We start from the raw sequence: 23,142 nt of genomic DNA on the forward strand, positions 1-23,142 counted from the left end.
ATCTGATTACACCCCCTCCTCGTTCCTTCTCTTTCCCTCTCTCTCTCTCTCTGTCCCCCTAACCCTCCACCCCCACCCCTACCCCCACCCCCTCCGCAAAAAAAAAAAAAAAAAAAAAAAAAAATTCAACCCTGGAACCTGAGACTCCCTGGCAGGCTGTGGGCGACCGCTGGCCGAGGAGCCCGGCGACAGCAACGTGGGCACCCCTGGATGAGGATGTGGATTGCAGGACAGACCTCTGTTTGGACACACTGCAGACGAGGGAGGCAGGGAGGGTGTCCTCCTTCCAGATCGCGCCAGGTTTTTATAGACTCGCCTTAAAAGAGCTCGCCATCTTTACAGGGTTAATTTATGGGGCTTTCAAGGAGTATTGGGACTTTTAAGACGCTTTTAATTTTTTTCCCATTAATTTTGTGGCTGTTGTTGTTACACTCCCACAGACTCCCGGTTTCAGCACCTCTCAGGATGAGGATGGGGGTGGGACTAAAAAAAAAAAAAAAAAACAAGGCTCGGTGGCGGAGGGGGAGGATTTGCCTTCTAATCAAGGCGCGTGCTCCGCCCCGGCTACCCAACTTTGTGGGGTGGGGGGGTGTAGATTAAATTTCTAACCAAGTGGTAGAGAGTAAAACTCACATTTAGGAACTGGGAGAAAATTGAGACAAACGCGAGCTCTATACACCTTTCCTCAGGTCTCCACCAATTTGAATTGGGGGAAGAGTTTGGGGCCTTAGAAATATTTAAAAGGGTAAAACCCGAGGACTGGCGGGAGAAAGGGTCAGAGTCGCAGGTGGCGGGGGGGAGGGAAGCCTGCAGACGGAGCCCCGTCCCGCGGGCTCCGGCCGGGGCACCGGCCTCTGGGCGCTCGGAGGTGGCGGAGGAGGGCGGGGGCCCGCGCGGCCCGCGCCGCCCGCCGACCTCAGACTCGCCATCTTCGGTCTCCAGCGGAGGAGGCTGGTGTTCATGCTATAGATTACCTAAAGATTCATTTAAGCACTTTAATACACAACTAGCTCAGAAATCATTAAGAGACCTAGAGGAGGAGAAAAATTACCTTCACACTCACCGGTAATAAGTGTTGACATGCAGCGAAAATCGATTGAGTGGAACCGAGTTGGTGGCAGTAGCAAAGTCTGGAGGGGGGACGTCGTGGGAGCGGGAGAAGCTGGGCCCCGACCCCACGAGCTCGGGGACTAGGCTTTTCTCACTCGCAGGGAAGGGGTGCAGAAAGGGGTCTGCGGGCGAGCGGGGATGGTGTGAGGAGGAAGGGGGTGAGGAGGGTGGCGATCCTGGCGCTGGAAGTCGGGGGAAAGGAGCTGAGGTGGGAGCAGGGCCTCTCCGCAGCGCCGAGTCTCCGCCCCCAGCCCGCACCCCTCCAGTCTGGAAAGTGCCAGCCCTCCCCAAACCTCGACTTCCACTTTTTGTCTCCTGCAGATTGATGGATTCCCTCGAAATAAAGTTCTACTTCAGCCAGCAAACTAGGCCGAGATGCACCTCCTGTCCCCAGCGCACCCAAGTCACTCTAGGACCCACCAGAGACGCAAATCCATCCAGCGGGGCCCCTCAGCACTTCCAGCCCCCAGCCCCAAACCCTCTCTCCCGGACCCCGCGGCCCCTCCCCCGCCCCTCCCCCACGCCAGGCGGAGGCTCCGGGCAGCCGGGCAGTGGGCCCCGCTGCTCCAGGAGCCAAAGTCCGCCGGTGGGGACCGCTTTCCTCTCCAGTGCTCTCAAGTGAACAACAAGGACGGAGGTGACCCTCGTCCAAAGGGCTTTTATCTGCCCCCAACTGCCGCGTGATCCCTTCACAGGTTGGAGGCAGAGCTTAAAAAGGAAAGAAAGAAAGTTAATGTGCATTGAGCACAGATCTTAAATCGGGGACGTTATCTGTGATCTCTTTAAACGGCAGCAGCAGTTCCCGGCACAACAGGCTCGTGTCTGCGTTCCAAACGCTTACGGGTAAAGTTTCAGTCAGATAGAAGACACCTAAGCGCAAAGACGCAGGTTTTCTCTGCTCCACAAAACTGACGGCTACTTTTCGCTCCCGGCTCCGCCAGGGTGGTGTTTGTCCTCGCCCACTTGGGGGGTGCGGGGAGGCTTGACCAGAATAGTGAAAGATCTCAGGACTCTTTTCTCCCCCACCAACCCTCCAAGCGCCACGGCGATGGGTTCTTTGGGACTAACTCGTATTTGCTACTGTTTGTTACGAAATCAAATTCCACATTAAAAAACACACACACACACACAACTCTGAAAACCACCGACAAAGGAAGAGCGGCTGTTTAAAGTTCTTTCAAACACTCACATAGATCCTCATTCCCCGTTTAGAAGTCAGAGGATGGGAGGGCCAAGGCTGTAATTCATCTTGATTTGAATCATTGTCCTGCAGTTTGCAAACTATAATCCTGTATAATTTCAGGAACAAGCAGGTTTAGAATTAATGGGTCAATATTATTTAAAACAAAACACGGAGAGCATGACCTTTGTCTCAACTACATATTGCTCGACAAGACTCAGGAAACTCCACTGTAACCTCTCAACCCCCGGGCTCTTTGAGAAACTAGGGGGCTGTGGTTATTAGAGACTGTCTTTGTTTCTTTTAATGTCTCAAAAGGATTTGGAAATAGTAATGCAATATAACATGAAGAATCTCTCTACTTAAGCCTGAAAGATAAACGTGAAAGACTAAATATTTTGAACCAGAGGTGTTTCCTTGTAAACTGATTATAGACATATTCCTCTTAGAGGAGTGTATATAAACTGCACAGGGGCACATACGCACATCCTTCTCCCGAACAATTCACTGGAGGTGCAGTGTCTCCACTCCTCTCCCCCAGGAGTAAATGGCAATGATTCTACGCTGGTGCACTTTCTAAATTTCTTTCTTCTTTCTCTCTTCTATTTTTTACTAACAATAATGGAACTCTCCGGGTTTCAGCCAAAGAAAGATCCGAAAGACAAGACTAGACTTTGCAGCTCTTTTTTCCTGGGCATGCCTTTTTTGTTTGTTTCTGATGAATGGCCACAATGAATTTCTACCAAACTTAAAGAATTACTGCTGCCAAGCGACAGAGGAGGGCAGAAATAATCCAGACCAATTTGTATGCAGTATATTTTACTCCCATGAAATAGAACACATTTTTTTCATATTTGCTGAAAAGTAAAACAATAATATTGTACGAAATGTTATACACAGGGTAGGTTGTACATAGCAGTTTCAGAAACATTATTGCATCCACCAGAGAAACTATTCTAAAACTGATATTCACACATTTTTTAATAATAATAATAATATGTTAGAAACATACAGTGTGGTATTTAGTATATACATTCCTTTGCTTGAAAGCGAAAAATTCTAATCGCTTCTGTATAACATGCTTTATTTTAAAGCCTAACCTTTAAAAACACTGTTGTGATATTACTAACAACTGCTTTTTATAAAATTAATTTGACATTTCGATATATATACACCCTTTCAGTCATTTTAATGTTAACAATGCTAAACTTAAAAAATAACAAGCTTATAGTATTGTTAAAATGTCATATCCAGTCAAACATTTGTGTGTGTCCTTGCAACTATTGGAAATACTTTTAGTGAAAGATGTCAGACATTGAGGAAATTCCTTTGAAATCAAGGGAGCTCCCTCTTTAATTCAGTGGTTTCCTTTTCTCTCTCTTCGCTTTCTGTCCCTTTCTTTAGCGCCCACGACCCTCTAGCGTAATTCCCAGTCTTTTAAGGGCAGAGCTGCCCCGGCCCGCACGGTCCCAGGATCCCGGCGCTGTGGGCGCGGCTCACACCGGCCGGTCCACGGCGTACTGGCATGCGCTCAGGTTGGACGCCGGGTTCTGCACGCTGGCATAGCCGAAGCTGGAGTGCTGCTTTGCTTTCAGTCTCAGGCTGGCCAGGCTCGAGTTACACGTGTCCCTATAAACATATGGAGGAGTCGGCGGCGCGTAAGGACAGGCGGGCGTCGGCACCGCGGAATTCAGCGATGGGCTGCTCAGGTTGTTCAAGTTATTCAGGCTGTTGAGGCTGGAGCCCGGGACGCCGGTCACCGCCGAGGGCACCATGCTGGACGACATGCTCATGGAGGAGATGGAGTTAGGCGGGGAGAACATGCTCTGAGAGGACAGGGGGTTGACGTTCATAGAGTTGAAGAAAGGGAAGCTCTTGGTGGACAGGGAGGCCGACGTTAGGCCCTTGGCGGCCCAGTTGTTGTACGAATAGCCCGGGTACATGTCGTCGTAGGGCTGCATGAGCCCGTTGAACTGTGGCCCGAAGCCGTTCTTGCACAGCTCGGCCTGCTGGTTACGCTCCCGCTTTCTCCATTTGGCCCGGCGATTCTTGAACCAAACCTGAGGTGGAGGGCAGGGAGCAAACAGACGCCACAGATCGAATAAGTAAAACCTTGATCCTGCAGAGCACTGGAGGCCTACTCCTCTCCAACACACGCACGCCCAAGTCACCACCGTTTTCCCCACCAACGCACTGTCCCGCGCCCCAAGCTGCCGGAGCTCTCCTGCAGGCACCAGTCCGGAGCTCGAACCAAATAAGGGCCGCCGGGTGGTGGCTCAGGCCTGCGAGCCGGGGCTCTGAGCTTCGCCACAAACCCTAACCGAACGCCTGGCGGCCTGCCGCAGCTTGCTCTGTAACCCTGGCCCCTTCGGGGTCCAAAAACACTTACTGCAAAAATAAACGTGGGTCAGCGGGCTTCCCAACCAACTCTTCCCTGGCCACCTTGCAAGCTTGTTTTCATTCCAAAGCCACAGACTCAATTGTGAGGACCAGGGCCTGAGAGGGCACCAGAGCCCGCTCTCTCTCCCAGACTGCTCCTCCCTCCTCAGTCGGATCTCCGCTGCCGTCTGCCACTCCTAAGAACTTGCGCCCTCCCTTCAACATGCCAGGCTTCGACCCCCTTCTTCACCAAAATAACCAAGTAAAAAGCAAAAGGCCACCTCCTCGACAGCTCATTAAACTCAACGAACATGGCGCGTAAATCTCCGAACCCAGAAAGGGTCGCTTTGCAGCCTCCCCCTCCCTTTGCTGCCCTTCTTCTCACCCTCTGTCCCTCCCAGGCCAGGTCTGCAATCCCCAGGCTCTCCCGCTGGGCCCAGTAGGGGGCCTTGGCTTTGCAGGCGGCCATCCAGCTCAGCCAGCCCCCACCCGCGTCCGATGGCCCCGCCGCAACCCCGCTCTCAATCCACATAGGGACCGCTGGTCGCCCAGACGGTGGCTTTTGTGTATTGGAGCAAGGCCTGGTCGGAGATTTCCGAGTTGACACCGGTGGATGTTTCACATTACACATCTCAGTCGGGCCCAGCCGACTAATCCGCTTTTTCCCCTTTCATTCTCTATTTCCTTTGTATCCCCCTTCCTCTTTGCACCGGACTGCTATAAAAAGCACGCCTCACTCCCACTTGGCTGGAGCAGCCGCGGGCCTGGAAGAAGGTAGCGGGAGGGAGTGAGAGCCCAGCGTGGGCGGCGGCGGGGGGCTTGGGAGGGACTGAAGACAATCCAGAGGACTGGGGGAGGGCTTTTCCGAAGGATCCGCAGAACCCACATATTGCGTTTTTATTTTAATTACTTGCCATTTCTACCCTACGCTGTCTAAACTTTGCCCAGGCGAGAAGAGTACGTGAGAGGCCCGTTCTCCTGTTGCGCAGGAGGTCTAATGAAAGACTGACCTTTTGCAAAACCACGCCGGCCGGCTGGAGCTCCAGCTCCACGCAGTTAAACTAAAACCAGTTCCAACTTCACTCCGGCCCTTTCACCACCAGCGAAGCCTCATACCTTACACAAATGCCACCCGGAGGGGGCCTCCGTTCCCTCTGCTCTGGGAGTGCGTCTGGGCCTTAATTCTTTTCATCATTACTGTTGTGTTTTCTTCTTTCTGCTTTCCCTGTTCTGGCTGGTGGCTCTATCCGGAGCATTTTTTATTTTTATTTTTTTTCAGCAAAGCCTCTGGATTCTATGAGTGTTTTCTGTTTCCAGAATCCTAACAATTTTGGAGTTTTCCACGGACCAGCATAAAACAGGATATTGCTACTGGGTAACTGATTTAAGTTCATTTTTGCCAATCCATAAAGTACAGATTTGCTACAAAGGTAAGCTCTTTCTTTGATACAACTATTACAACTGGGAGGAAGGGTGTAACGAATCTCCTGAGAAAAGATAAATAAACCAAGCCGAAAAGTCTTTTTCTTTTTCTTTCCAAGAAGGCTAGCAGGATACTAGTTGTGTATTAAAATGGCTTCCGGGGATCACAAAGCCGGGGGGTTGGGTGTCAGAGACCTGAACGGCCCAAACCCCGCAAAGACCCAGCGAGGAGTGCGAGACGAGCAGAGAAAGGGCCGGGCCGGGCCAGGCCGGGCGCGAGAGTTCCCCAGGGAGGGCCAACCCTCGCGTGTTTCTGGCTGGTTTTCCTTGTTAAAGGCGCACAGGTTGGAGCCTGCTCTCGGCTCCTGGCCTGGGAGGGATTTAATTAGCGCTCGCCTGGCGACTGCAAGCCGCGAACACAATACCCGGAGCAAGGGAATGCCACGCGGCCCAGTTTGGGAGGGCGCTGGGTGGCGTGGCGTGGAGCGGTGTCGCCCCGGGGCCCCCGTACAAGGCCGCGGCGGCCTCGGAAGGGGGAGCTGTAACCTCGCGATTGGGCCCGCCGCGAGGCCTTCTGCCTTTGCAAAGGCACCCCACCCGCGCCCTCCCGGGAGGCGCCGCCTTCCAAACTGCCTCCCGGTCTACACGGCCTGCATCTCTACAACTCCCTCCCGCCTAGCTCGCTCAGGCTCCACGGGGGCTCCTACCCGGACTCGGGCTTCCGTAAGGTTGGTCCACACTGCGATTTCTTCGCGCGTGGACATGTCCGGGTAGCGGTTCCTCTGGAAAGTGGCCTCCAGTTCCTGCAGCTGCTGGCTGGTGAAATGAGTCCGCTGCCGCCGCTGCCGCTTCTTTTTGGATGGGTCTTCGGCTCCCACGTCCTCATTCTTTCCCTGCTGGCCCTTATCTTTTTCTGAGAATGAAACACACAAAGGTTCCCGTCAGCATGCCCACAGGCAACCCGCGAACTCCAAGTGGACCAGGAGGCACTGGACGGGAAGAGCTGGGCGGCCAGCGGAGAGGAGTGTGTGAGCGACCGCCGGCGTGGCGCTGAGCGCTGCGTCTGGGGGTGCAGACGTTGAGTGTGGGTGTGCGCGCCCCATCTCCTCCCCTTCCCCGGCGCTGCACGTTTTATTTACATGTTTATCTGTCTGCGACGGCGGCACATTCACTTTTTATAGCCTGTACTTTCGAGCATAATTCCTACGCTTCCGCGCAGACACACCAAATCTCCCGAGAAACGCACCCGAGCGCGTTGCACAGACCCCCCTCGAAGAGAGCTCAGCTTCCCATGCGGTTTCGGAAGGCTAGGAAAGTGGACTTTGGGATTCGGTCTGGCACCCAATTTCCTCCGCTCTTTAAAAAGACCTCCTCTTCTTCTGAGGGATAGTTTCAGAAATACTTTGCTAACAAGCGGAGCTTTTCGGGAGCTGAAAGTCGACAGGAGAACTGAGCCTGGGTGGGAGATGGGGAGAGGCCTCTGAACGTCCTCCGATGTAGATGCTGGGATTTTTGTGACCCCAAAAACAGAAGGGACGCCGGAGTAGGAATAGGGAGGGCGGCAGAATGGCCCCCGCCGTTCTCACCACCCCATCTGGGCGGCGGAGGTAGAGCGAAAGCAACGGGAATTCTGCAGGCAGCAAGCTGAACGACCACTCCCATCAAGCCTTCCCCTCCAGGGGAAGACTTCCTTGAGAGCCAGAGGGGTCGAGCGACGTGGGGCGCCTGGGTGGGGGTACCTCGGGGCCGCGCGGCTCCTTACCTGCGGCCTCGGGGCTGGAGGTGTCAGAGATGGTGTGCACCTCCAGCCTGTGCTTGGAAGAGTCCAGAGAGCGGGTCTGACCAGGAGCTAGGACCGAAGCCATAGCCAGTGGCTGGGGATGGTGACAGAAGGAGGACGAGGAGGTGGCCAACCGCTTGGTCCCTGCTGCTCGGTGCTCCAAGTGCAGCGGGCCTTTCATGCAGTTCATGGACGAAGGAGCGCGCTGCCCTACGAATCCTGGGCCGCGCTGCGCTCTACGCGCCGAGGTTCCCCGCGATGTCGGCGGCGGGCAGAGTCAGAGAACACAACCCCCGCCGAGTCCTCCAGCCGCGCCGCCTCGTCTCCTTTGGAAGGCTTAAGCTTAAGGTTCCAGCGGCCGAAACTCAGCGGGCAGACGGAGCCATGGGAGTGTGGGCAGGAGGGTACAGCTCCGATCGTCTTGGGGGAGCAGGCTTGCAAGTTCCAAAGCGAAACGAGAGTGGGCAAAGACCCCTTTCTTCCCCCCTCCCTCCCCAAGAACCCCTCCAATAAGGAAAGCTAACGCAGAGCGCGCTCTGCCCGCCCCCCCTCACCCCGCCCCGCGCGCAGCCCTGACAGCGAAGTGTCAAGAGTGACAGGGACAGGTAGTTGGTATTAAATCCCGGTGGCGGCGATGGCGGCGGCGCGAGCCTCAGGTCGCACGCTACGCGGCACACACGCGCGCACTCCCACGGATCGTCGAGCTAGAGCTCGGCCTCGCCTCGGCTCAGCTCTTGGCACCTGGGCCAGCGACGGACCAGCACTGCGGCTCCGCGCTTCCCTGTTGGCTTAACATCTTAAAACCAGAGGCGGGCTTCCTGGGGAGGAGACGTCACGCGGCCACAGCCCTCCCCAGCCTCCCGCCTCCGCCTCCTCCCCGACCCTGCCCGGGCCCGGAGTGACGTGGCTGCGGCCCAATCAGGAAGCCCCGAGCCGCGGCGGTGGGACTGTGCCGCCTGCACCTATCAGCTCCGCGGAGCGGAGCCAATGCCTCGCAGCGCCCTCGGAGTCTACACCCGCTGGCTGCTACCCGCTAAAGACGAGCGGCTTTTTGTTCCGGCGGGGAGATGGAAGGATGAGCTTGGGAGTAAGAAGCTTGGGAGAAAGGAGCTGGAAGTACACGGATCAACAAAGCACCTCCTCACCCCCAATCCTTCCTTTTGTGTCTCACCACATCCCTTTTCAATCCAGAGGCGTTTTTCTCCTGCATGGAAAGGAGACAAGCTACTTAAAACCAGAAATATTTAAAAACACCAACAAATCAGTTCTCCCATCTTAAATTTCCCAAACAGCCTGTCCTGTGAATGCTGCGCTAATCTGAAGAAGCTTTATTTTAACTGCAAAAAAGACAGAGCCCTGAGAAGTCAGGCTAATAAATGAGAAATCGAGAAGCAAATGGACCCGTCAAAAGAAAATTACCTTGACTTTAAACGAACAACTGTTTGGTGGTTCACTCTGGATTTATACAAGAATAAAAAGTCGCCTCAGATCACGTTCTCTGTAATGCTTATTAGTCCCCAGGCAGAAAACACACAATAGAATAGAAACCCTAACCTAGCATTTTCAAAATGCTGAAAGCTTATCCATTCTACTTAACGTTGATTAAGACACATATCCTAGATCTTTCAAATTCCTTGTACACTGTATTAAGCTCGTCCTAACCCGAGAGAGAGATGAGCTTTAAATTCGACTCTCTTGTTTACTTTATTATCAATCAGATTGAAATCCATAAAGCTTGTAGAATCAACAGCCTTGAACTAATTATATATAAAATATGCTTTAATGAGTTTCCATATAATTAAGAATGTTGCCAAATAACCAATTTCAAGGATAATTTTTAAGTCTTTTTTTCCCCCCCTAGGAAGCTCAAGGCTGTCTTGAATTGTTAAAGTCCAAGCAGGCAGAGGCGGTAGAGTGTGAGAAAAGGGCAAAAGCTTAGGAGAACACTCAGCTAAGAAAACCAAAACCTTATTCATGTATATAAACAAAGGAAATAAAACAGCTTTGGGGACATCCAACTCTTTGCAGCACTATTTCCAAAGAAATTTGATTTCCAATGAAATTTTAAAAAGAAATACAAACATATCATTTAAAATAATTTTTGAAAGTCCTTTTGTCCTCTGGCTTAGGTCAGCTGGAGAACACAAACTAATCTCTCCAGGGTTCTGCATTGACAATTGCTTTATTGTGGAGTTAGTGTTATCATCCCCGACTGTGTATTTGTTTGACATTACAGTCAATGATTTGCAACACTAGTATAAGGTATCTTCAGGAAACACCCTCCTTGTCCTTGGTCACAAGATCGGGAAACTTATTCAGTCTGGGGCAGAGTGGATGAAACAGACTAGAAAAATGTTTGCAACTTATGTGTCTTTCGTTTGCCCTGCTATCACCCAAAACCCCATTGCAGCCCCTCCCCCACTTTAAACATGCTTGAGGGCAGTTGGGGGAATGCAATGAGAATTGTCCTTCAGTCTTTCTTTGCAGATATCATCCCACTTCAAGAAGAATTTAGCTAGAAGGGGGAACTTTCTTCATAGTAAGCTTTAAATCAGCATTTCTGATGGTAACCTTTCATTCAGTTCACCCCCTCCCCCAAGCATGCACACACACCTACTCAAGGCAGATCACACCCCTGTGTGGCAGGTCTGCCTTGGCTGAGACTCACACATCCCATTATGTTAGGTCCTGCCATCTTATCACTAAATTATACATATTATACCAGCAGCCTGTTGGTAAAGAAGGTTAAATTAATTTACATTCTGTTCATTATCTGGTGCTTAAATGACGCATTTTATCCCTGAGATTTGGAGAAGAATCTCCTCAGACCCCACAGCGTTTCACTGAAGACAATGCTCTTACATTTGTAGTGGGTTTTAATCTGATAAGACTTTAATTTGCTTAAGTCTTTTAAATAAGGGTTTTAGATGTTTCTAGCCATTTTCTTATTGAATTTCTTCTAATTCCCCCAAGATCATAAAGTATATGTGTAAAGTAAATATTTCCTCCCATTGTACTGCCAGCTGATGACCTATAACTAAGTCAATATGAATCTAGCTCTTTTCTGCCCAATGTGTTTACTAATCATATTCCAGTTTCTCCTTTTAAACCTCAGCATAGCTGCGATCCCCACAGTATCACATCCCTAAAGCCTCATCTCATAAAGAAACTCCATTACATCAAAGAACGAAAGACTCTCCATCATAGCGAGCATTCAGTTTCGGGGGCAAGCTCAGGGTTTTTTTTCAAAACTCCTTACATGGGAGGGCTGAGGAGCTCCACAGAGCCATGTAGATTTCTAAGCACATCTCTCATTAAACCTGCAGAATTTTGATTTAAGCTGAGTTGGCTCTGCTTGACTAACAGAACTTTCATCAGGACAAATACACACTGCAAAGGACCTAAACCATCCTCCAAAGTGGATGAAAAACCCAAGGGCAAGTGACAGCATCTCATAGTGCCAAAGTGTGGGAGATATTGGACATGCTGGTCATCTTTGGGCAGTCTAAAAGCCTAAAATGTCAAGAAATCTTAAATTGTGTCTATCCATTGCAAAGTCAAGTGGAGCACTCTGGTTAGAGTAAAACACAGCTGCATATATGCACGCCCATCAGTCTATAGACATCCACATAAATAATACATTACACGCACCCCCACCCCCAGCTCTCTAAACAACTGAGCCAGTGAGGCGTTTCTTCACATTTTTTTTTTTTCAGTCAGAGTTTCAACTCTCTCCTAATCAATTCATCACGTTACAGACTCTGAGTTTGGGCAACACATTTCCCAGGTCCAACAACAGTCACTCCATGGGTGATAGGAGTACAACACTACGAAAAGTGTAAATGGGGAAAAGCATGTGTGTAGTGGGGAACCAGGAAAAACTTTTCAGTGAAAATTGTGGTGGTGGTGGTGGGCAATTTTGGAGATTTAATTTACAAAAACCTTATGGGTGGATACACAGGTGCAGGTAGTATAAATAAGGAAGAAGTTGGAAGGACAGAAATCATGTATTTTGGTTTAGCACTACTGTTTCCTCCTCCTCCCCCCACCATTTCTTTAACTGTTCTAGAAATTATTGATAGCATGACTTCAGCCTTCCTCATAGATATTTTCAATCAAGAAAAACAGTGTGGTCCATTTAGGGAAGCTGGGAGGTGCACCATCCTGGGGGGGCGGGCGGGGAGGGAAGGACAGGAAGCACAGTGCAGGTTTAGGTTTTTGAGTCTGAAGACATCTGGTATTGTCTCAATTGGATTTTCTTGATTATTCTTTCAAATAATGACCCTTGAAGAGGGAAATGTGTGACACGGGGTCAGACGAATTTTGAGCTGGTATTTGCCACCGATTACCAGTCTCAAGGTCTTATTGAATTTCACACTCTTTAGTGTTAGTTGTGCAAAACCCCTCTGGCCATCACGGTGAGATTGGAGAGGCTGTACCGTCAACCTCTCAGTTGCAGCAGTCTGGGTATAGATTGGGATACAATATTTGGGGAAAAAGTGTCCCTAAAGCTCACCTGGAACATGGCTCAATAAGATGTCCCCCTGCACTGTCAGGCCCTAGAAGGATGGGAGTCTTGCTCTGGTGCAGGCCAGCTCAAGGAAGAGGCCCGCTGGGATTCCGCTTCGAGCCACCTGACAGGCGTCAGTGTGCCAGCAGTGGTGTAAGGCACAGAGGTCAGAAGGAGACCTTGCACCCTGCCCAAGAAGTGGCCCTTTCTCTCCTCCTTCCTTTGCCTGGCTTTCCTTGACACCCAAATCAAGCTGGAAAGGGCCCCCTCTCTGCCCCTGCCCCCCCAGAATTAGACCCAGAAATTAAAGGCTTTACTGTAGCTTTTTTGGGTATTCTTTAAATGGAATTAAACATTCTTAGTTTGTTAAAAAAACAAAAAAGAAAAAAAAAGGTGGAGTAGATTCTTTTTGAATCAGAAGTCTGTGAATGTACTGAGCAACACTCACCCTTTCTGGGTGCATGCAATTGGTCCCCATATATCTGTCCCCACACACTCTATTGGAGGTTTGGCAGGACTAGATAAGGGAGTTCAAGGTGGCAGGTGTAGGTACCCCCACAAAGGCCAGTGAAGAAAAGATCAAGGGATTAGAGGAGGCAAGGGAGCAAGCAGTGCTGAAATCACTAAACCCACATGCTGTAATGCCTTTTCGTATTAGCATGCTAGCTCTACAGGTTTATTAGGTGCTTATTTAATCTGGCAGTGCAACTAGTCATAAAAAAGTAAAATAAAGAGAATGTATACATGTTTGTTAGGGTAGGGGAGCGAGAAAGTGGGAATAAGGTACACATCAAATTAGGTCCAGAGAGAGAGAAGTGGGAATTGACTAACTGAAGTCACTTAAAAATCAAAACAACAATTGGATTAAAATCTCCTCTCTCTTTCTATTTTCTTCTTTCTCCCTTTCCAGCCTATGTTCCTCTCCCTTTTCTATTTCTTTTGCTCTCCTTCTTTCTGTCTTCCCCTCTCCCAGACTTGCTGGTAGCTAACATTCAGCATTAGTTGTCATGGTGACCATAAATCACATAAATCCAAAAATACCCACCTATAATCTGAGATGAAGCTTTTATTTCCCTAGTGAAATAATATTTTAAAAGCTGTCAGCTGACAAAAAAGGAACCCAGCTCATTGTAGTAACCCAAGTAATATATTACTTCTAAAGGTTTGAATTAAAATGTCAGCCTGTTAAAAACATGCTGGGAGAATCCTGGGCAGTCTTCATGTCAGATCCTTGCAATGAAGTTGACTCCATCACTCCTGATCACTCTTTAACACAATACACAATCTTGCTGGCTCTCTCTCCTACTAATTTATTCCTTTCTCTTCCAACTACCTCAGTCCTCACAGACTCTCTGCCTTGTATTGTAAAAAAAAAGGAGGCTCCACCTGGTCAGAAAGGAGCTTGTTCTTTCGCCTGAGCCTTTTGAGGACCCGTGTGGTGGTCCTCTGTTATCAACCACTTCCCGAAATGAAAGAGAAAGACTTTGAAGAAAAAAAGTGCTGTTCAGAGTCAAAATGAGGGCGACTTCCTAGAGGAGTTGAGAAGAAAGAAACGAAGAGAAAAGACCTGGTAGGGGAAAGACCAAGTAGTGGAGGACCGAGCTGGGTGGCCAGGTTCTGTGTGAAGTTTAGCCCAGGAAAGGTAGGTAAATTCTACCACTCCTGCTTTTTCCCTCCAGAGAGGAAACATTCCCATTTGGAGCCCTGGCTTTAGTGGTGATGGGAGGGGGGAATGGCGGGTGGTAGCCACAGTTGGGCCTTTTGTCTCTACCTTGGGCTTGTTGTCTTTTGCCTCTCTTCGGATTACAGGGTATTCGGCTAGATGAAGAGCCATTAATTACCCATTCAGTCAATATTAGGAAGACCACAAAGCTTTTTACATAGGATTAAGAAGACATCAGAGTGTTCCATTAGTATATTCCTGCTCACGAAAAAGCTTTCGTTACACATTTCTTACCCCCACCCACCTCCGGCCTCGTGAACAGCGGCTGCATAGATTAGCAGCGGCGGCGGCGCGGAGAAGGGGCCTCACGGGCCTGACCAAACTTTGAGCGCGCACCCAGTCGGGCGCCGGGAACGCGACCTGTAAGCCTTGCCTCTGCGGGGCGGGGATACTCGGGGACTACCCTGGGACCACTGTGGGATTATTCCCGCAAGGGGTCGTGGGGACGACCGCACAAAACGGACAGGTAGCTTGTGCCAACAAGCTGATGTGGGGAGGGAGTCCGATAGAAAGTGGAAATCTCTCCTTGCCCAGCTCCCCTGCGTCGCTGCTTCTGCTCAGACGTCAGGCTCCCGGGCAGTCTCCCGCGCCTGTCCCCGGGCCGCTTGGGGAGCCCTCTCCCCTTCCGAATAGCTCCTCTCCCTTTTTTCTGACAGTGAGCAGGCCCCGGACACCGCCCCGCGCAGCACCGTTTTGCGTTTTGCTGCCGAGGGTCTGAGCTGCTGTCGCTGGTGTCCCTGTTATCATAAATTCTCTTCATGACGATGGAGGGAACCAGGGCTGTTTGCTTTCAGGTGGTACTTAGGAACTCACGTAGTTTGTGCTCGGCAAACATTTGCTGATTGAATGAATGGCTGGGGCATCTTCGGCCGGCGAGGTGGCGGGGTGGTCCCGGGTCTTCTGAAGAAGTCGGGGACGGAGCTGTTGCCCCTTAGGAGGGTGTGTGTCTCACGGGACTTGGAGTCTTCCTCCCAAAGAAAGGACGTTTTCGAACAGTGGAGACCCAGGTCGAACACTTTCAACCCAGCCACTGTGACAAAGCTATTTAAAAATTCACCGCGTCCTGGGGGAGGCCAGGTGCCATTACCAAGGGGGGACAGCTTGGACTGGTTTCAGCCCGGAATCCAGAGCCACCGCCCCGAAACTTTAAACTTACTGACAGGGGATCAGTCCACTCTTTTCCTGAAGGTCAACACCACTTTTTGAAATTCCCAAGGACACCCCAAATAAGAAAAGCACTCTGTTCTAGGATGCAGTTCTCAAGGGCCTCTGCCCCTTACTTCTAGGGGGTGCTGCTTAACTTGCCAACTTTTTCTCTCTCCTCTGGCTGTGCCCAGTCATTCCTCTTTCCACCCTCTCTTAAAGATCTGGCCTAAGAGGTCTCCAGCTGACCTGATGCCCCATCTCTGTTTGGGGTTTGAGCAAGGCTGTGGGGATATCAAGGGGACTGGGACTCCATGGGAAGGGCTGCTGGGCCCTGGCCTCCCAGAAGTCCTCCCTGCCTCCTCAGAGGATGGTTTCAGTCTTCAGACCTGGGGTTTTGTGGGTGAGGAGAAGGTAGTGCCAGTAATAGAATATATTGGCTCTTTTGAAAAATCCCATGTCATTGTAAACATTTTTTCTTTTTAAAAGCAAATAAAAACTATTAAAAAAAAACAAAGGAGAAAAAATCTCTTTCTTTTAAAAGCAGGCTGTGGCCAGGACTTTGCTTATTACATAAGTTAAGTTTGCTTATATTCAGTAAAGGGGACGCTGACAGCCTTCCTTCAAGGGTACTACAGATTTTCCCACTCATTTTGTGTGACTTTGATTTTGGTCTATCAGATCCCTAAAAGCTAATAAAGTCAAGATTTTCTGCATTTCTTCCTATCACATGCCTCTTCTTCATTAGTAACATTAACCATGTTTAGGTAGCAATCTTCTTTTTGGGTCTGAAAGGTAGAAAAGAAACTATTGGCATTGTAGGGGAAGAGCCCTTCACGTGCATTGAAATAACCTGGGCTTGAAAGTAATGGTTATTTCTAATTCTTTGTTTATTTGCTAATTATTAAAAGCGAAGGTCCAGCGTTGTCTGCCAGAACTGTGACAGTAGGGGACAGGACTCGCCCCTACTTCTCCACCTAGGAAGCCCCCTTCCACCCCAAGCTTCTCCTCTAGGGGGTTCTGCCTCCCCAGCTCCCCTGGAGGCCACCTGTACTCAAAAACACGTTCCTGGGGTCAAAGGACCTTGTGTGGGGGTGGGGGTAGGAGGAGACATTTTGCGTTTCTACAACTGCAAGCGCAGCGAGAAATGTCAGCCTCCTCCGCGGGGCGGCGGCCAGCGCGTCCCGTGCGAAGCCAGCCCAGGGAGCTCTTCTCGCCTGGCTGGAGCCGGGGCTGAACCCGCACAAGTTTTTTCCCCAGGAGTCATGGCTGCTCTTGATTTTTAACCATATCCCAAACATACTCAGGTCTAATAATTTATTTTTACGACCGATTATCAAACAGAGGAAGAATTTAACACAATCTTAATGGCAGAAATCACCCGACCTTATCTCTGCATGGCCTCATTTAACCCCATGGGGTTAATCCTGGACAAGTGAGCATTTAACTGGCCCAGCGGGAGGACTCGCGATGTGGTGCGGTGTCGAGGAAGGTCTGCTCGGGACCACTTTAGACGTTTTATTTCAACAAATGGTGTTTTTTGTTTTTTTTTTCCCTCAGATTCACTGGGAAGCCGAATGCAGGGCCTTTGTTTTCTTCGTGGTAATTTGGTTTATTTACTTGGCCAGAGCCCCAATTCGCCCCCCTCTGGCACCCATTATATTTGTATCCTTACCCTTTAATCCGGAAAGAGGGGGTTAGGGGCGGGGGGCTACGGGTGGAGCGGGGCTCGCTTTATCTCCTCACACTATCAAAGATCAACAACCTCCTAAAGCTAGGCACTTGTTTAGTAAGGAGCCTGGAAAACCCAGAGGATAGAAAAACAGTAAATTTGGGTTTTTCATGTATGCCAAGGAAATCTTGTCTTGTCACACACACACACACACACACACACACACACATCATCATCATCATCATCAAAGGACAAGTTTTAATTGAGCAAAAGCTTGTGCAATGGTTGGAGTCGTTTTAAGTTTTACACGAGCCTGCAGACTATGAACAGCTTTGCCCCTTGACTCGTCCAGAGTGAAACCAGCCAGTCGAGCAACGACACCACCAAAACTCGAGGCCCTGCAACCAGCACAGCAGGTAGGTTCGCGTCGACAGGAGCACACACTCAACCCCACCCTCGGCTGCTGCGCACACCCGCCGTCCTCTGGCTCTGCGGGCTGTTGTCAGCTCCTCCAGCTCCCCGGCCAGAATCTCCGCCAACACAAGCCTCCCATGCTCCCCTTCAGCGGTAAACTCGGCACCCACGAGCCTGGGCGGGGCGCGGCTGAGAGCCGCCGCGACAGGGTGGGCCCCGGACAGGGCTGCCCGCAGTGGGTAGCGGCGAGCGACAGAGGTCGCTGTTGGACAACTTTTCCACGCCGGTTCGCGGCACCCAGTCGGACGGGGTACGCGAGGATTAGGCCACAGGGACAGAGTGAGGAAGCCAGAGGGAGAGGTGTCGGATCTTTGGAGGGCAGTATGACTTGGGGGAAGGAATTAGCGTCCTGGGGACGGCAGCTTCCCGGCCGCCCAGAGGCCAGGTGTCTACGTCCGAGGGGCAGGAGCGCCGGTGCGGCGGGCTCGCCCGCCCGCGCCTCACCTGCGGCCCAGAGGCCCCGCGGCCCGGCGGCGGGTGCCCGACGCGCGCAGCCTGCGCTTCGCTCCCGGCCTTACCATTGGCGCCGGGGTGCTGCCGCGGGAGGAGCTTGCTGCTGGCCACCTCTTTCCGGCTCTCGGGAGAGTCCGTGAACTCGACCTTTTTGATTTCGGAGTCTTTGGAGAAGAGGCCTTCAACGGCCGCCGGCTGCACGCCTGGGCCAGGCGCATCAGCCCCACGTGCCGCCGCGGAAAGAAGCCGGGGTACGGGGTGCGGGGGAAGCGGGACGGAGGAGAAAGAGGGACAAAGAGCAAAGGCCCAGTTAGAAGGAAGAGCGGAGGACACACTCGTCTCGCGGACCCTCTGGGCCACCCGGCGCAGGGGGCGTCCGCTTTCTGCGCCCCCGGGTTGGCCAGCAGCTCCCGTTCGGGGGAGTAGGCCCGGGGCTTCGGGACGCGGCTCCCCCCGGGCCGGGTTCTGGTTTCCTTTTTTCCCTTGCCTGGCCCTCCGGAGAGAGCCCCACACCACGGGGCGGGTGCCCTCGCTCTGCCTTCGCGTGGCTCGGGCTCCCGTCGGGGGACCGGGCAGGAGAAGCGAGTCTTACCTAATTGCACACACGCCGACACTAGTTTGCGGCAGTTGGTCTCCATTCCCCGTTATCTGGAAAACAGAAGAGGGGGGGCTGTGTGAAACCGAGGTCCGCGGAAGCGTAGGGCTCAAAGGAGGCTCCCTAGTGGGGGCAGCTTGACCACCGGCTAGTAGGCGCCTACTTTGGGCTGCGTTCTCACCGCCTCTGACTGCCTGGCGTCATCCCCACCGTTGCTCGCGATGCGGGTGGGGGGTGAATTCCCTCCAGAGCCGCAGAGAATCCGCCCAGAGGCTCTGGGTCTGCGAAGGTACCGCGTTCTGGGAACGTGGGCTGCGGAACTGCTCACAAAGCGTCTGCCAGGGGTTAAGAGCCCGTCCGCACACCCGGGTCACCTTAGCAGATAAAAATTTTGGAGAGGGGATGGAGAGGCCTTTTATGCTGCAGAACTGTAAGCGAAGGCCACCATTCGGCACAGTACTGGCCGATTAGTTGGAAGTCAGTAAACATTTGTAGAATGTCAGAGTCGAGTTGTTCCTATCCTAGATGGCAGTTGCTCTTGATTTTCTGTAACTCTGAAACGAACAGGACTCTGAGGTTCTCCGCCCGGGGGTCTCCAGGAGCAAGTCAGCTTTGGGCCTCTCATCCATCAGGAGCCACTTTTCCATATTTAGCCACACTTCTCCCTGGAGATACTCACCCGACCATTTATTTACCCTAAAGTATGATTTAAGATCGCAGAGGCAAGAAACGATGTGGCCTGAGGGGGGACTGAGGAGAGCGGGGCGAACGTCCCCAGAGGGTTTATTGCTCACCAAGGATAGAGATATAGCTCCGAGAGACTAGCTTCTCCAGGTCTCCTCCTTCTCCTCCCAGGCAAACCTAATGTTTTTCAAATGTCCAGCCATAGTTCAGCGAGCCAAACGTTTAACGCGCTCCCTCTTCTGTACCACAGGCAAACAGGGAGAAAGTGGGTGGTGAGGGGCTCTCTAGGTTTGCGAGAAAGTGATGCGGCTGCTTGAAAGACAGAAGAAATGAAAGGAGGCCCGGTGCTCCCCAAGACCTTTCCATCTGGGCGCCTGCCTCGCTCCCAGCCAACCAGGGTACGCGGGCCGCGGGAGGGCCCGCTGCGTTCGGGTCTCGGGCTGAGAGCGGGCCAGGTCGTTGCCAGGTTGGCGGAGAGGCCAAGGCCGGCAGGTAGCTGCGGGTCTGCCTCTGCCCTGAGTCGCATTTCCCGGCTCCTCGGCCTCTCCTGGAAGGAGCCGGACCCAGGGACTCTGGCCAAGGTAGCTGACTAGTGGAGGGGCTGCCTGGAGCCGCGGCATGGGTGTCTACGGGTGAGGACTGCCAAATGCTTTTCCCACCGCCAGTGAGGACGCAGGCGGGGGCTCCGCCGATCTTCTCGGGCCCAGGGGCCCAGAAGTAGCAGTTTGGCGGCTCCAGATTTAGAGATTCTGCTGTAAAATCACAGGATTAGTCCCTGATTGAGATGTCTGTTCGTGAGATATTACAAAATTCATTATCACAGCTTTCTACTAACTCGATATGAAGTAACACAGATGGGATTTTATTAGTCCAGACTTCAAATGTTTACTTATGATAATTCCAGGGGAAATTTGCATGTCATCATCATTTCGATAATCTTTTTTTTTTTTTTTAAACGTCTGAACTGGCTGCATTATTAGCCGGTGGCCGGAGCTTGCATATGGTAACTACAAACAGTTTTTACTTTTTAAAAGAATGAAATATACAAAAGAAGAAGATCGGGTCACTGGATTTAAAGTTAGTCAGTCAATTACTACACATTATCCCCCACTCCCAAGCTTCAGTTCTGAAACGCAAACGAAGTGATACAAAACAAATCTTTAAGAACTCTGCTCTAAAGATTGAAAAGAAGGTCAAGACAGGTTCCTTAGCTTTCTCCCTACATGTCCTTGTGACTTAGGGATTCATTTGGAAGTCAAAATGGGCCGGGAAACCCGTATTTATTTATTTATTTATTTATACCTCATATAACGACGAGGCCTACTAAATACATTGAGTCTAAATAACTAGGGAAGGTAATTAAACATTAAAAAAAATAATGTTCCCATTCCTGCCTGTTGATCCTTAACTTGCCCTGTCAAGACAAGCCTTAAAGACAAATTTGGCTGTGGGATTTAGGGTCTGGCTTTGACGGCTAATGTCACAAATGAAAATGTGCAACTTTCACTGATAGAAAGTTTTCACCCCAGGAGCTCATGTCCTGGTTGGAGTGTACACGCCAGGCAGTTTTGCTCTGTCCAACTTCAGTTTTCTGTTGTGAGACGCTAAAAGCACTGCACAGCTAAACCAAACCACAGTGGCCAAGGCAGGCAGGCCAACTCTAAGAAATAAAACAACTTGCTTAAAAATAATTTCTAATGACTGTCATAAGAAAAAAATTGCAGGAAAAACATAGTACTAATAATTCCAAATTCTTACATTCCCATACTCTCCCCTTTTCTTTCACTTTGATATCATATAATAAAATCTTCAGTGGAAAATTTAAACATAAACAGCACAAGAACATATGTTTTAAGTGGACTAAATGGGTGAGATTAGCCAGTAAATTAATTCGCAGTAGGCGATTATGCAAGTAAATTAAAACACTGCCTAACACAGGTCTCTGTTTTAGCAGTTTAAGCTCTCTGTGAGCTAATTCATATTGATGCGTGAGACACACCTGAAGACAAAATGCTCAGCCTGGGAGACAGTGCGCCTGAACGATTTCGGTGTAGTTTTGCTGCGATAACGTGAAACGTTCCATATATAAAGCAACTATTTAATTTTTAGGGAAAGTTTGATTATTGAAACATTGATTATTTTACATTACATTAACAAAAATCCACAATCTGTTTTGCTTAATTGCTTTGTTTCCTTGGCAGAACTGGTCTTTGAGTTTTAGATGAATTTCCTCCAAAATGATATTGAAATCATCTTTAATTCTAATTAATGGCTTGAGAAGAATTCAAGGATATCTCCCTAAATTAGGCTACTTTTTCATAAGAATATTTTAGAATGTATGAATTTCTGTTATTTTTAAATTTATAATAGTAAAAGATTTTCCCATTTAGTTTACTTTAGTAAACATAATTCACAAAAAAGTAAAAATCGGACTACCCTATGATGGTGTGATTTCTAAATTGCTTAGGAAAGTTAAAACCATTAAATTGGAATAAAAAGAGGATCATATTTTTCAGATTTAGAATCATTTTCTTTCTTATTTGACATATGGAAAATAGTCCTCTTCCATGCACCCATTAAAAAATGTATCTCGTGAAGTGCAAAACTGGAGCTGACTGGTGATCAATTTAAAGGATTTATACTCTGGAGTAATTGTGTGAGTTTGGCATCCAGTCCTGGCTCCCAGGTAATTCGTTTGGGCCTGAGAGGTCACTAACTGCCGGTTAAGATGGAATCTTTTTCCCAGTTGGTAACAATGGGAAGGGGGCTAATCTTCCAGTAGCTGAAACTTTGTTCCCAGCCCTTTATCTTGAGAATGCTAATCCGCAGCCCGAGGATTTGTCCCTGACTTGTTGGCACCGAGATTTCAGGGAAGATACCTCTTTTTCAATGCCAGCCGTGGTCTCGCTTCCCTCTCGACTTCAGCGCCCCATAGACAGACAGTGTCTGTGGCCGGGGACGCAAGGAACAATGCTTTGCAGGTTCCGTTTGCCAACTGCGTTACCTCGGGGTGCAGGGGGAGGGAGGCATCCCCAAGAACTGCAAATCACCTACATTGAAGATTCTACAAAGTGGAACAAATTTCCAAACTCACATTATCTCACATCCTTGAGGGACAGACGGCCTCCACTTACCCGCTACCGGGAGAGAGCTGCTGTCTCCGCGTCCCACAGCTTTCCGGGGAGACTTCCAGCGAGCCAGGCGCGGGCTGCACCGCCAGCTCCCGAAAGCCGGGCCTAGGGGGTTGCGGGGCTCCCGAGGGGGCCAAGTTCCGAGGGAGTCCGCGGGGGCGCAGGGGCGTCCGGAATCTAGTCGTCACTGGCAGTTTCTTCTCACTGCGCTCCAGCTTTCTCGCTCAGTCTCTCACTCTCTCTCTCCTCTCTCGCTCTCATCCCTCTCTGTTCCCTCCGCTCCGACTCCGTGTGGGGAGTGACGTGACGTCAGCAGAGATTCCACCAAACTCCACTGCACAGTGGCGGGCGGGCGGGCGGCCGAGCCGGGCGGCGGGCGGCCGAGCAGGGACCCGCGCTGCGCTGGGCGACTGCGGGGGGAGCCGGCAGGGGCTCGGAGCCGCGAGGCAGGGGAGGGAGGTGGACGCGGGCTGGCGGGCCGAGGAGTCGGGAGCCGGAGGACGAGCTCGGGAGGACTAAGGAAGGAGAGGGAGTCGGGCAGGGCGCTTAGACAGAAGCAGACGAGCCGCAGGCGCGCGCACTCCCACAGTGGAAAGGAGGACTCGAAGGGAGGATGGGATGGGGGGAGGAGAAAAGGGAATCTGCGCCAAACCGGGAGCTCCAAGAAATCAGACGGGGAGGGCCAGGGCGTCGGGGAGACCGAAAGGTACTCCTGGGCAGGAAGCCCGGACGGATAGGGGGGAAGGGACAGGGAAAGTGGCCCAAGAAATGGAACAAAGGGCAGTGTGCAAGGGATTGTTTGAGACGAGGCCTATGGGGTGTGAGTTTGAGTGTGCCTGTGTGTGACCTGCTTGCAGGCCTGCAGGGTTGAGGGAAGAGGTCACAG

General features: G+C 50.9%; 1 protein-coding gene across 3 annotated transcripts; it reads right to left on the reverse strand.

Moving 5' to 3' along the window:
* Positions 1-3,092: 3,092 nt before the first annotated feature.
* Positions 3,093-22,854, reverse strand: PITX2 (paired like homeodomain 2). 3 transcript variants are annotated; one of them, XM_024578766.4, is made up of 5 exons: positions 22,260-22,561; positions 18,439-18,494; positions 17,912-18,049; positions 6,799-7,004; positions 3,093-4,350 (listed from the first exon to the last, which is right to left on the reverse strand). In XM_024578766.4, exons 2-5 carry the CDS (start codon positions 18,482-18,484, stop codon positions 3,787-3,789), a joined length of 954 nt encoding a protein of 317 aa, XP_024434534.1. In that variant the 5' UTR covers positions 18,485-18,494; positions 22,260-22,561; the 3' UTR covers positions 3,093-3,786. The 3 variants fall into 3 exon arrangements, with proteins under 3 accessions (XP_024434534.1, XP_024434547.1, XP_024434516.2); XM_024578779.4 differs by lacking the exon at positions 17,912-18,049 and having other exon boundaries at positions 22,260-22,854; XM_024578748.3 differs by lacking the exons at positions 17,912-18,049; positions 18,439-18,494; positions 22,260-22,561 and adding an exon at positions 7,854-8,343.
* Between the last annotated feature and the right edge of the window lie 288 nt (positions 22,855-23,142).

Source organism: Desmodus rotundus, chromosome 4 (genome assembly GCF_022682495.2).
Source record: "Desmodus rotundus isolate HL8 chromosome 4, HLdesRot8A.1, whole genome shotgun sequence".
NCBI lineage: Eukaryota > Metazoa > Chordata > Mammalia > Chiroptera > Phyllostomidae > Desmodus > Desmodus rotundus.